Raw genomic sequence first — 15,045 nt, forward strand, 5'->3', positions numbered from 1 at the left:
TAATAACAAGTAATATCTGAATTATGTTTAAATTATTATTTATTTTTTTGTTCAGAGGAAAGCCACAGGTGGCTGTGAATCACCAATCTAATTTTATTCATTATGTTAGTCTAAAAGGAAAACCATGATTGGTATGTTGGCTAAACTTTATTTATTCTGGACAGCAGGCCTATGGACAACATTGATTTTAGTCATGATCTATCTAAGATAAGAGTGCATGTCAATTATTTTTCTTCCCAGTAACTTAGTACAAATCCATTGATCTCCTCAAGGAGATCAGAGGCTAAAAAATACAACTGCAGCAGCTGATTTTGTATTTTAACATTCAGTCGCATATCTTTACTGTTATTTGTAACTCCATTTGAAAATGACCCATCATTTGTCATTGTCAAACCCAGCGCAGATAACTCCATGCCCAACTACAAACACAACAGCTCACACATTTATTTTGACCTTATGTCATGTCTATGTTTGCAGAGCATTAAAAAATCAATGTGTTAACATTCCAGAGTCAAAGGTAGGTGTCAACACCTCACCAGCATACATACAGCAAACATTGTTCAGTTACAGCAACACATAAATACGACAAACACCAAAAAATGCTGACACCCTTAAATTGCTAATATTCTGCCAAAAGCAAGAGTCAGAGCTACAGAAATCGGAAGGCAGGGCTTAAGGAAGGAACAAGAAAATATGAAAAATAGACACGGTTAAAATTCATAAAAACTGGCATTCAGTTCCCCAAAGGCTGCAGGAGTCTCATTAAGTATTCAAACGGCTGGCAGTCACTGTTACACAATCACGGCTATTTTGCTCCAAGGCAAAAAGAACAACCACACCAATAAAAACATCAAAGATGTACACAATGAGGAATAAACTATGTCATCCACAATAACTGGTCCCAATGTGTCATGCCATACAGTATAGGCAAACAAAAAAAAATACAGGCACAAATCTAGCATTGATGCATAAGAGCAGCAATGAATCATGGCTTTTGACATAATTATCTTCATATTTATTACAAGTGTTTTGAAAATCACATATCAGATGAGTACGAGTGTGATAACAAAGACATATACACCTTTTACCCATACACGGCTCATGCACTTAAATCACAGACTGTCAAAGTTCCAGGAGGGATATCTGATCATGTGTTGGCACATTCCATGATCCATATGTATTAAAGAACACATGATCAAGGAGAAACTATTCTACTTTTAACTATTCTATTTTCCCTACATGGGAGAACCAATACCCTTCCGAGTGTTCACTTAAATATTTCTGGTATGTTATAAAACATAATGCACAATATCCTGTCTTGGTTATGATATACCAAGTAAATACGACCATGGCACTTCTGGTTAAAGGCCATACGGTTATGCCGACTTTTGGCATGTAATAATGCTATAATAGCAACACATACACACACACACACACACGCACACACACACACATACATTATGGGAATCTTCCATCTACTCTGGACAACTTTTTCTGAAGTATGCGAAGAGGATACAGTAAAGACTTTGAAAAGTGAGAGCTTTCAACAGGTCCTGTCATTGTTTTAAGTTGTGAATTGTTCCTGGACACCTATATAAGCACCGGAAGACCAAAATCCATCAGAAAAAAAACCTTTATAAAAATGCCAAAAATGAGTCTTCTTGTTGATCCCCCATCAAAAGGACATCAAATATTTAAGAAAGACATTCCTGAAATCCAGAGGCGGACAGAGTACACAGCTTCATTACTTGAGTAAAAGTACAGATACCCTTTGTTAAATTTTACTCAAGTACAAGTAAAAGTACAACAGTCAGATGTCTACTTAAGTAAAAGTACTGAAGTACTTGTTTTTAAAAGTACTTGAGTATCAAGAGTACAAGAGTAGCCTACATTTTCAAAATATTGCATTACTACTGCCACTGTGCTTACATTTACAGAAACAACCTACATGGAGTTATAAAATATGTTAATGTTAATACCTTGGAGAATGTAAAAGGAATTGAAAGTAAAATCAAGTAATTTTTACCATGTTGCCAGGGATGGGCAGTATTTCTAATACATGTATTTAAAATACGTATTTCAAATACAAAATACTAATTGAAAATTGAAATAGTCTGGCGAGGTGTGGCCACAGGTTGGCACATTCCCGGTATGGACCTGCTGCGTCTTCATCCATTGTTTCGTCCATGGTTTCATCTCTTATCTAAATCTGACCATGGAGTTGACTTTGGCGGAAAGCTGAAGGTGATTGCTGATAGGCTGTCCCAATCAGCGGCGCCTGCACAATCCAATCATGTTTGAGAGGGAAACAACAAATTATGGGTTTCCGAGATTTTTCTTTTTTCCTTTTTTTTAGAAGAAGTAACGGGTACTCACGGTTATGGATAGAAATGTAGTGGAGTAAAGAGTACAATATTTGCCTCTCAAATGTACTTGAGTAAAATCATGAGTACTCCGCAAAAATGATACTCTAGTAAAGTACAGATCCCTAAAAATTGTACTCAAGTACTGTACTCAAGTAAATGTACTCTGCTACTGTCCGGCTCTGCTGAAATCACTCACTCTAGATGTTACTGGTGAACACTAACCACTTCAACACTTCAAACACTTCACCAGCTAACCACAGGAGATCAGTATGAAAATAGCTTAAATTGTGACTGTTCTACCAGAGCTTAGTGTGATTCTTACTATATACAAATACTTTCCAAGATATCTAAAGAGGGCCAGTGTCTCTGAACTTGTTCCAGGCTGCTGTCTCTGATTTCTGGAATGGAACCCCACACTCAGGGTTCTGAGGGCAGTGGATGGCGTTCTTTTGGGTCAGGTTCTCAGGAAGGTCCAAAGATGGAGTGCACAGTGTCAGAAGCCTCTGAAGAGTGCAGAAAGGAGATGTGATGCAGTCAATAACAGCTGGGGGTCAGAGCAACGCTATGAAATAATTTTCCACTTTTTTGTTGAGGTATGTTTTGGTTTCACATTCAAATTCCTTCGATGGTTTAAAAATGGCTATGTGGACGACAGATAAGCACACTTGTAGTTACCTCTAGCCAGGCATATGCACTATGTAACTGGTTTTCTGGGACAGAACACCCCACAAAAATAATTGATAATAATCTTTCACCTCACAACACTGCAAACTACTGTATATTGCCAAAGGACATTACATGTTAACAAGCTTTTATCAGGGCCAACTCGGAAGCTGGTGGTGTTTCCAAGGGTAAGTTGGTCAGTTCACTAGTTTTAGACCAAAATCCCTTACTATTGCTTTGATGACGGGGACAATATAGTACTGAAGATTTGTTATTTTCTTCAGACATGTATGAGGGTATATGAGGATATATTGATATTGTTACATTTATTATTATTATTTATCAGTGTGTCTTCTCAGTAATATTATCGATTTGTAATGAATCATACCTGTCGTAGACTTCCAGGAGTAGAAATAATTACATATATCATCCAAAGGGGCACAAGCAAAGTAGAGGAGAGGGTGAACCACCAACCAATGGCATAACCCCACCACGGGTATTCAGTGTTGTTGTTGAACTTCAGAGGGCTGTATTTGATGAGGGAGAACACAAATGTACCCTAAGAAGACAAGAGAGGGAGTGTGGAATTGAATTGAACAGATCATACAGCACCTTTGCTTCCATAAACAGCATGTGACTATTCTGCTTTTAATGTGCAAGAGTAAAAACAGGCCAAGAAAAGCAATGTGATGGAAGCATGTCCAAACAGTATGTTCTGGAAAGAGAAGCACTCACAGAGCAGACTACAGGTGTGACATATTTCCAACAATACTTAATCAGAGGCAAAGGCCGATACCCAATCATATCTTCTATATTGTCATACAGGTGGTCAGCACCTGAAGGGACACAGATCGCCAACCACAAGGCACGTTAGAAAAATGAGCTTATGCAAAAAGAAACTAAACTATTAAATCGAAACACATAATTACTGTAACAACACATCTCTTACCATAAACCCATCCAATGCATACAGACTGGAAAAAAGCAAACATTAGCAGAGTCATTCCACTGCAGGCATAGTAATCAAAAAGCTGGAAAACATACAGCCCACCCTGCGAGAAAGAGACAAACCAATGTTAGATTAGATCACATTCTGTACTGGATGATCTGTATTAAAGTGGTCTGATTGCTGGTTCTCTTGTTTTTCTCAGGCAATTGCCACAGTTTGCAACCAGTACTGACTACAAATGACAGCACTGCTCCACAGTATGATTTTGCCATTCAACATTGTTAAAGCTTAAACTGACATTGTCATAAACCAAACTTGCAACGAAAAATAACAGTTCTGGTGAATGTGTACAGTATATTTCCATAGGGGAGTATGCATAGTTTCACCACTGTATATTTGTGTCAGAACACAAACATTTTAATTTAGTGTTCTTAACACTGATCTATCTAGAGTGTCCCTGAACTGCTGACTGATGATGATGGGTCCTGAACAAACCTGTCAGGCCACATCCATGTCTCTCTGAAAACAAATGTAAGTAGTCCCTATGAGGCTACTCTACTTCATCGAAGCCCAATATGAAAACATTTATAGCTAAGCGAAGAATATAAAAAATTCTACAGTGTACTTAGGTGTGTTAGCACAGACATCTTCTCTTTATGCAATGTCACCAGTAGATGGCAGACATGAGGCATATTTAGTGAGGATATTTCCATACCGGTTTCATATAACAGTGATGTGGAATAGGGTCACCTAAACAAGGTATGGTACAGGATTATGACAAATGTTTATTGATATTTATGTCAACTTTAAATCACACCAAATCATTCTGGCATTCTGATGCAATGTGTTGTTTGGCTGATTGAATCTTGAACAGGGAGTCAGGGAGTTTGACCTCTTACCTCAGTGACCATCACTAAGCCAATGAGGAAGCTCGCTATACTGATGATGAGTAGAAGGATCTTGCGTCTGTGCTTGCCCGTGTGGAAGAAGTTGGGAAACATATCTGTGATGGTGGTCATCAAAGCCTCCAGGCCTACAAACTGAACAGACAAGAGATCATCATTCAGTTATTCATCGTTGAAAGCAATAGCTTTAAAACACCCTAAAGCAAGAGTCACAAACATCATTAAAGGCAATTAACATTATTCAGATTGTTGCTCAACAAGAAAAAGGCTGCAGCCAAAGTTGTGAGAGTCCTCCTTGGTTGCTATACGAATGCTAATTTAACTTGGCAAGGTAGCCTACGAAAGGTCCGATAACTACAAGTTGTCAATCTGACTAACACAAACTGTTTTAAATTAAAAAAGCATTTAATTAATTTCATTGATGCATTTAAAGTAATTATACCCCTCTAGCCTATTTCATGAGCCTGTATGATTGCAAAGTATGTTTATTCTTCTGAGAGATATAATAGAGTACAGTCAAGGGTGGCAAACCTGAGCTAAGAAACAAACAAACCCTGTCCGCTATCATCTGGGATGCACCACTTACCTCACTGTCCAGCCCAAGCAATATGATCATAATGAAGAAACATATGGCCCAAAGTTGAGGTAAAGGCATCATGGCAACTGCTCGGGGGTAGGCAATGAAAGCCAAGCCCGGACCTATACAGAAACAACATGAGACAACAAAGCAAGCTGAACTGTAATTCAATTACACAGATGGATACCAAAGACCTCAGTCAGCCTCTTCCCAACCATAAACATATATAAGATTACCTGATTCTGCTACCATTGAGATATTCGTTTTTTGCTCATAAGCCATGAACCCCAATACAGAGAAAATTGCAAAACCGGCCACAAAACTGGTCCCGCTGTTTAATAGGCACAGGTAAACACAGTCTCTGGAAAATATAACAACAACAGAACATCGTCATTTCTTTCTTTGACATTAAGCTTCATGTGTCTGTATTAAAGTTCTTTTTAGAAAACAAGATATGATATGATTAAATTACCCTCTACAGCATTCAGATAATAAAAAAAACATACAGATTAAGTCTCCCACACAGATGGTAAAATAACAATACTGACTTATTGCAACGCAAAGACCATTCTTTATCTCATAGAAAACAATTGTACCTCCGCGCTACTGCGGGTCACATCTAGCGCATCGACGGGAGAGGACCGAATCCAGTAAGAGAGAGAGTTCACCGGAGCAACAAAGATGTGGAATTTAAGTATTTTTTTTATTATTAAGGTGTCAACATAAGGACTAACGTTTCGACGTGTGCCACGTCTTCATCATAGTCAAGTATGGAAGGCATAGGTGGTGGTACCTTATTAAGGTGATCAGGATCACCTGACGGGTGTATAGAGGGCAGTACCCCAACCTTACCAGAGTTGAATTTACAGTGTCTTAAGAGAGAGCTAGAAGATGCTAAGAAAGCTGAATCCCGTTTTTCCTGGCATTCTATAACCCTTTCAGAATATTGGAGAGCGAAACGCATCCCCCGCGGATTACGCATGAACAAGACCCCATCCTTTGGATTAGATGATCCGTCCTTTATGAAAAAATGGGAACAAGTGTTGAATAAATGCTCTCTAGATCTTATGCTTCTAATAATTGAGAAAACTAAATGTGAAAAAGAAAAACTTAGTACTGAGATCAACCGCATTGAGACTGAAATGAAAAGTAAAATGGACGTGGAAACATTTAATGAAGTCATTGGTAACATCTCCACTACCCTGGCGCTATACGTTAAAGACATCCGAACCTATAAAATATGAAAGAGACACTAAAGATTATGCGGATGGACATGTGTTTGAATGACAAGGTAACAGACATAGGATCCCTCCACACCATCGTCCACCTCCACCAAGAAATAGCAAACATCTGACTCTCTCGACTGCAAGCGAGAGAGATTCTTCTGACGATGTGAGTGACGCTGGAGGTTCCACCAGGTCCATGCCTTTTTTAGCCCAAGCCCACTCTCGACAGAGAAGAAGACGAGGCGGGGTACAAGGGGGAAGAGGAGGCCCACCCCCGCAACCCACACGTCGGTCTCCTCGCTACAACAAGATGAGACCGTAATCAACATTTCGGACCTCGAGCTTTCTGAAGATGAAAGATCAGTGCTTCAAAAAGGACTGTCCTTTGCTCCTTCTAACCACCATGACCCTTTCTCCCTTAAAGTGGACTGTTTCAAGTTTTTCAGACTTCTCCATCTTAAACACTTTTTTTCCAGACCTAATGTCTTATCCAACAGCGACATTGTCTGTAGAAACTATGATGCCACCAATGTCAGTAACATTGTTTTCAGAGAGGTGACTCCGTTTAAAAAGAAGTCACGGTTTCTACCCTCTTCCAATCTTAACCCTACAATCATGACTTTCAGTCAGTTAGTAGAAGACGACTTGGCTAAGTTGAGCCGGTCAACTACTTCTACAGCTAAGACGAATATGAACAAACATGAAATAGGAACTCTACGAAATCGAAAACGAGTTAAGACAAGACATCATCATTCGCCCTGCCGCCAAGGGGGGCGCTGTTGTTGTAATGAGTTTGGTGAACTATGAGTGTAGCATATTAAAACTATTGGAAGATGACAAACAATACAAGCCTTTGCCTTCTAACCCTACTTGTGACATAAAAAGTATGATTGACGTATTTATTGATACATCATTTAAAAGAGGTTGGATAACAGACAAAGAAAAAGCTTTTCTAGTTGAAGACCACCCATTATGTCCAGTGTTTTATGGTTTGCCAAAGATCCATAAACGCTTAATTGATCCACCTTTACGTCCTATTGTGTCCAGCATAGACAGCCTTACTGAACCCTTGTCTCAGTTCGTTGATTTTTTCCTGAGAAAATATGTACATGATTTGCCATCTTACCTTGGTGACACCAATGATATGTTGAATGCTATCAATAATTTAAAATGTGGAGATCATGATATTTTGGTGTCTCTGGATGTGACAAGCGTGTATACTTGCATACCACACCACATCGGTGTACAAGCCGTGTCTTATTATCTTAAACAACGCCCTGCAAATATTCTACCTCCTTCTGACTTTCTATTAAACTTAGTTGAACTAATACTTTCTAACAACTTTTTTAAATATTCAGGAAAGTTTTACCTACAACTTCAATGAACGGCGATGGGCAGCGCATTCGCGCCATCATATGCTTGTTTGGTAATGGGCCTTTGGGAAGACAAGTATATACTTACTAATCTCAATCCTTTCCATTCTAAGATCGTGCTATGGCGTAGATATATTGATGACATCTTTTTAATATGGAAAGGCACAGTGGATGAATTAAATGACTTTTTAATTTATGCCAACTCTAGCACTGACTATTTGTCTTTTACTATGGAGCATGACTCTCACTCGATTGACTTTGTAGACCTAACTATTGTGAAAGATGTTAATAATATACTGCAAACGACAATCTATCGCAAACCGCTGAGCAGAAATACTCTGCTTCAAGCAGATAGCAACCATCCAGCACATTTGATTCGTAATATCCCCACGGGCCAATTCCTTAGAGTGAGAAGGAATTGTAGCTCCACTGAAGACTTCATGTCCAAAGCGTCTCAACTGGCGCAGCGATTATCGCAACGGGGATATGCGAAAGAAAATATTGAGAATGCTTGGGAGAAGGCGCTTAGTGTTGACCGATCCTCCCTGTTAAATAAGAGAATTAAGAGTAAATCAAATCCTAAAATCTGCTTCTCTACCCGCTATTCGCCAATGACGGGGAGAATAAAACACATAGTAAAAAAGCATTGGCATATCCTCCAGAGTGACCCTGCCTTAAAATACATCTGTGCGGAGCCACCTAGATTCGTCTTCAATCGTGCCCGCAATATTCGAGACCGTTTGGTCCATTCTGACATGAAATTTTCGTCTCCCACGACCTGGCTTTCCAATCCACCGCTGGGATTCTACAAATGCGGTAATTGTGCCCAGTGTTCTAACTCTACCAATACTAAAGATTTTTCGCATCCCCGGACGGGTAAATCTTATTCTATTGGTTCTTTTATCAATTGTAATAGTACACATGTAATTTACTTATTAAAATGCCCATGTGGTCTGGTATACATTGGACAGACAAAACGTCAACTAAAAATTAGAATATCAGAGCACAAAACAGCAATTTGCACTAAAAACACCACTTATGCCATGGCAAGACATTATATGCAGGCAAATCATGGATCTCCAGCTTCATTAAAATGTTGGGGGATAGAAAAAATCAATACACCCTCTAGAGGCGGAGACATGATCAAAAAACTCTTATGTAGGGAGGCATTCTGGATATTTACCCTTAATACACTTGAACCTCATGGTTTAAATGAGGAACTAAATTTGTCGTGCTTTCTGTAGGTCTATGTGCTTAGTCTGATATCTTATGAACATTTTGCACTTGTCTTTAATGACTCCATACAGTTTGAAATTGAGATGTTACTATGTACTTGATTTTCCATGTCTATTTACTTTATTTTTATAAATATTTACTTTATTTTTATAAATATTGTGTATTTTTATACATAGTCTGTGTATTTAAATACTGGTATTATGATCATTTGTTTTGTATATACCTTCAGGGCTGGTTTTTGAGTGTAGCCTACTTCTATGGTAGCCGTAAGGTTGGGGTACCGCCCTCTATACACCTGTCAGGTGATCCTGATCACCTTAATAAGGTACCACCACCTATGCCTTCCATACTCGACTCTGATGAAGACGTGGCACACGTCGAAACGTTAGTCCTTATGTTGACACCTTAATAATAAAAAATACTTAAATTCCACATCTTTGTCACTCCGGTGAACTCTCTCTCTCTTACCATTCTTTATCTCAGTTAGTTTACACAACAATAATGTCATAGACATATGGTGTATGTACACCTACTTGTAACAGTTGTTGTTGTACTTATTGTAACTGCCCAGCGCAGTCAGGCATCCAATGCAAATTGCATAAGAATAGAAAATCTGTGTGCCAGCATCCATCCACACCTATAAGGTAAGGATGGAGGTTAAGAATTAAAGGAAAAAAGATGACCAGCAAAAGCAAATTTGTCAATGTTACAGAGGAGCATTCCTCTTGAAAAGCTAGTTCACTGCAGACGAGGTAAATCAGTCCTCAACAGGTCTGTAAGCATCAGAACAGCTTGCCTACAGGTGTTTATTCCACCAAATTACAGAAATTATTTTAATAAGACAGTACTGGGTTGATAATCAGTTAGGGTTTAGCAGTTCAAGCATGATAAAATCTAAAATGTTATGGGTATCTGTGACTGTGAACAGGGAAAAATACTGAATATGAGCATGCCGACCTAGCCTGGGTGCCAGCCGAACTTAGCACCGCCCACAACATTTGAGGTCGGGAAGTACGGTCTGGCATTGCTCAGTTGTGAAGCAACTATGCTCGAACCAGAGCTGTTTGGACCAATCAAATTGGGCTTTACGATGATGGACAGGTGAGCAACAGTGCCTCGTCTATCACGTCATCTGAGCACGCTTAGGTTGATTTTGTTTGCAACAAAAACGCTGTGGCTAGAAGGAGATAGATGGCTTCTAAGACCCCATATGGAAAAATGCATATTATTTCCATGAGGTTTTATCACTGAAAACGATATCTGAAAAATGTAGCCAAAGTTGATATGCGGGAAAACTCCGGTTTCACTTTCATCAAGGGAAAACAGCGTGTTTGCATTGTGACATGTTGTCCCCACATTTCTTTGAAATCTCGATTGGCCACCTATTTGCTCGAGGGGTTTGCGACACCCTTCCCCAGCTGTTTATAACATGTTTGTAGCATCGGTGTTCAACGGAATTATTTTTAAAAACGAAGGAGGAAAATATCCGGTTTTTACGAATAGTCTAGCCTGCTACTTATTTTGTTGTCTTAGATTTCGCTATAGGGTGTTGTAGGCAACTTTCGGATGACATCAAAAAGGCCCCAACTGTAGCCAGTTTTAAATCTAGACTTAAGACCAAACTGTTCTCAGATGCTTTCTGCTAACTGTGCCGAGTTACAAATTCTGAATCTGCCTTGATAATTATTCTACCTTGTCTTTTATTACTTTTTTACTACTTTTGCCTTTGTTTTGCTTACTAATTATTTTTAAATTATTTTACCTTGTGTTTTATGTTTTCTTTTTATTATGATCTTTACCTTTTAACTATTCTTTGACTATATTGCCTTTCTATGCTTTTATTTGTGATTATTGTTTGGTTTTGTTTATGTAAAGCACAAGCAGTATGAAATGCGCTATATAAATAAACTTGACTTGACTTGACTTGACGGCTAGGAAATATTGACAGCACAATAACTTTTACAAAAGACCAGTAAACAATGTTAAGGCATTTGTGGAGAAGAAGGATGGTTTGTGTGTTCTTTCTACAGCTCACGTAAAGCTATTTCGTTGCTCTGATTGGTTAGGTCTATCCAATTGAGTGCAGAGGCATTCCCTCCTTGTATCGGTTGAAACACAACGCCCCGTAATTACGTCCCAATGGAGCAATATCAGACTCATATTCTGACTAGAATTTTGAGTATGACAACGTCAGGCTAATGCCGACCTATAGGTCCATGCCCACTCCATGAGAGATGCCCATAAGGAACCACGCCTCACACTTAGTACCTGAGGGTCAGCCAAGCGTTCTGGATCAGGGTAGAGGTAGAACTTGATGCCATCCACTGCCCCAGGGAGTGTGAGCCCCCGAATCAACAGCACCACCAACATCACGTAGGGGAAGGTAGCTGTGAAGTACACTACCTGAGACCACAGACCGTATGAATCAGTGGACAAATATGGATTTTATTAGATGGAAAAGGATAGAAAACAGAAACTTACAACTTACAATACAGTTACATATTATATACTGTATTTTACCACAAATCAATCACATTTTTTTTTTTTTTAAAGTCAAAAGAAACAGGTTTCTCTCTTTCTCCCACTTTCTTAACTGTCCAATCAAATTAAAGACATAAAAGCCCACCCACACACACACACATAAATATATACAGTATATATATATATATATATAGGAATAGAGAGGGGATGGAGAGGGATAGAGAGGTGTGTGTATATATATATATATATATATATATATATATATACACTGTATATTCCTTCACAATATCTTTTCACTCTCTCTCTATACACAGCTGAAAAAATAAGAGAACACTGCTAATTGTTCTGTCATCCTACGGTTGCTGAGTGACATTCAAATGAGTTGATGGTCATATTCAAAATTAAGAGACCACTGTAAATAAGATATATATATCTATATATTGTTCGAAAAAAATTCTAAATCGATTCTAAATCTGATCAGACCCCCTTTGTGAGTTTCTCTATCAAATGTGATGCTTTTATCATAAAATGATCAATATGAAAATTTGAGCTTAACTGCTCCACTAATAGTAACAGCGGAGTATAACTGAATCTTTCTGTCATTCACCTTGCCTGTGGACTTCACCCCTTTCCACACACAGAAGTAGCAAAGTATCCATGACAGAAGAAGACACAGGGCTAACTCCCATCTCATATTGCCCATTTCATACACATTGTCTGTGATATTCAGAACCCTTCTCCTGGAAAAGAAATGAAATATAAGAAATGTTAGCAGCTTATTGAATTCACTCACTGTGAAGAATAATTTACTGCTCAAGCAATACTATCATTCATGGTTGATGATGAGAATATTTTTTTTTAAAAGTGAACTAGTTAATTGGGAAAGGCTGGGGGTCCATATTGGACAGCTCCAACTGTAAATCTTTGTGAGATGCAGCCTACAGGCGAATAAACAGTACCGGTACATGACGGAATATACTGTACTGTATGCATTAGCTATGCTAGGTGGGCCGTAAATCATATACCTGTAGCTACAGGTGAAAGTTGCATAACCTTGAGCTGGGACCGTAATCAGCCTGACAGACATGAATTCCCCAAATTTTAAAGTATGTCTGGGCCAACTGATTTGGGGTTAAAGTCAGACCAAAATCATTAATGAAAACGATATAAATCGGGCCATCATCATAAATGAGTGTTGAAATGTCAGTTAAAAATTACTCACTCCCAAAACTCTTTCACTGGTGATGTTGCATTTTCAAAAACTGTAAAGTTGAGTAGGCCTCTGGCTTTGTCAAACTCCATACAGTTCTCTGTTGCAACATAAAATGTGTAAGTGCTGGTGACAAGAAAGCCATTAAAATAAAGATGGACGTAAGTTAAGATGAGGACAGCAATACCTGTGTTCCAGGGGTTTTGACAGTTTGCCCAGGGCAACTCAGATTTGAAGGAGGAGAACAGATAAAAGAATGCCCAGGCCAGAATGACGATGTAATAGATGCTGGAGTACAAAACCACAACTTGGCTTCCATAGCCCAGACCTGTCAATAAAAAAGGCTAGTTAAAATGGCTGTTTTTTTATCTTGTCATAAGGTATCCGTCCGTCCGTCCGTCCGCCTGTCTGTCTGCCTGTCTGTCTGTCTATCTATCTATCTATCTATCTAACACACAGTGAGGTGAAGCACACACTACCCTGGAACAGTGAGCTACCTTGCTTTCAAGCCCGAAGCCCTAACCAGTAGGCCATGGCTGCCCCCCAACATCTTTAGAATAGGTTTCTCACACCAAAAATATCAAATTCAAACACTTTTCACAGATGTTAGGCAGTCGTGTGTTGCCTGCAATGCAGCAGTGTTTGAAATGCACACGGTAAGATATAATCACAGTGTTATTGTGGTGTTGCAACATGCAAACCAACCTATCTCGGGCTTACTGAGAAGACACTGAGGGGTATGGTGTGTACAAAACTGATCGCACGTGGATCAAAACGCATGTTGTGTGCCACTGGATTCCTAATCACAGTGTCTTTCCATTCATTTTGAAATGTTCTTGTAAGATCCTGCTCAAAAGCAAGCTGACTCTTACGATTCGCTCAAAATGTTCTTTACAGTAGGGGAGAGACGGGACAATTGATATGCGGGACAAATGAAACATTCCAGTTTTGTCCGAGTGCAATGATGACAGACTTCCTTTGGTCAAAATAGAGCATGATGGCCTCCTTCTATCAGCCAAATAAAAGTGTCAGAGTGTGCAGTATCCCTCTTTATTGCGCAGTTTGTAACTATCAGTAGTTGACACAAGTGTCAGTCCGTGTTATCTATGTTTTTTTTTGAGTAAGTGTTCAACATCAGTGTCCAATATAGATTTAATTTCAATCATAGTCATGATAATATTTAGATGTTTTTTTATGTCAGGGAGAGAACTCAGTTGGGGGGGCACATTGGCCTGTTTGGATGGGCCGCCCATGAAGCCGGTGCTAAAAGAAGACAAAGGTAGGCTACAATTTTGGGGTGAGGAAGAAAAACATGTAAGACAGCATAGTAGCGACGTTAGTATAGCAGTAGGCTATAGCTTAGGTAGTGATAAGGTTACTATGGAAACATTCACGGAAGGAACGTTTAGAACTTTGATAAAGTCGTTGGTAACTAGACAATCTTTTATCATTATTAATCAGAATATGCTGTTTGACATGCAAATGGGAATCTGAACAGAATATTCTATTGAGAGAAAGTGGAATAGAACATTATGTCCAATATGTGGTTTAATGTTCTGCATTTCTCATTAGTGGGTCACTTTGATACTAACAGTACGATTCTATGTAATGACTGTATGATATCTGTACTGTCCCTGTGTATATCTGTGTGTGACTGTATTTAGAGATAAGCGGGAATATTATGTCTTTGCAGTGTTTCACTGTTCTGCATGGCTGTGTCAGTAGCTACTGTATCTGCTTCAGATTGCCAGGTTGCCACTAATCAGAGTCTGATTCAGTGTAGTCCATGTGAGATGGGATGACCAACGCCATCTCCCGTCAGCCTGGAAGGATACTTAAACCCTAAAAACTATTTCCTTGTCTAGTTAGAGCAGCTGATGGATCTTTAGGTGAAGTCATGCTGTCTCTCCCTTGATGCACATCATTGTAAATAAACTCTGTTCCTGATTTTTCATACTATTGGTCTGACTGGGTCTCTATTAAATCTATGGTATCAAAATTACCATCAGTTTATGGAAGTTCCACTGAGATTGATAAGGATTATATTGATCTCTTGAAT

The 15,045-nt window shown here is 38.9% G+C and overlaps 1 protein-coding gene across 3 annotated transcripts in view; it reads right to left on the reverse strand.

The window, feature by feature from the left end:
- Window positions 1–132: 132 nt before the first annotated feature.
- The window catches only part of LOC143104815 (sodium- and chloride-dependent GABA transporter 2-like), a 51,427-nt gene continuing 36,514 nt past the window's right edge, over window positions 133–15,045 (reverse strand). For 2 of the 3 annotated variants that reach the window (XM_076269133.1, XM_076269132.1), the window contains 11 exons: window positions 12,999–13,314; window positions 12,384–12,516; window positions 11,564–11,698; window positions 9,829–9,932; window positions 5,697–5,821; window positions 5,470–5,582; window positions 4,878–5,018; window positions 3,979–4,081; window positions 3,765–3,865; window positions 3,418–3,588; window positions 133–2,869 (listed from right to left, as the gene is read on the reverse strand). In XM_076269133.1, the coding sequence (XP_076125248.1) occupies window positions 2,714–2,869; window positions 3,418–3,588; window positions 3,765–3,865; window positions 3,979–4,081; window positions 4,878–5,018; window positions 5,470–5,582; window positions 5,697–5,821; window positions 9,829–9,932; window positions 11,564–11,698; window positions 12,384–12,516; window positions 12,999–13,314 (1,598 nt within the window). In that variant the 3' untranslated portion in view covers window positions 133–2,713. The remainder of the gene's footprint in view (window positions 2,870–3,417; window positions 3,589–3,764; window positions 3,866–3,978; window positions 4,082–4,877; window positions 5,019–5,469; window positions 5,583–5,696; window positions 5,822–9,828; window positions 9,933–11,563; window positions 11,699–12,383; window positions 12,517–12,998; window positions 13,315–15,045) is intronic. The other variant, XM_076269134.1, reaches the window with a different exon arrangement.

This window comes from Alosa pseudoharengus, unplaced genomic scaffold (genome assembly GCF_046254945.1).
Source record: "Alosa pseudoharengus isolate Yale_2024_CS ecotype anadromous, Long Island Sound unplaced genomic scaffold, YU_APseudo_1.1 YU_APseudo_1.1_scf_5, whole genome shotgun sequence".
Taxonomy (NCBI): domain Eukaryota; kingdom Metazoa; phylum Chordata; class Actinopteri; order Clupeiformes; family Clupeidae; genus Alosa; species Alosa pseudoharengus.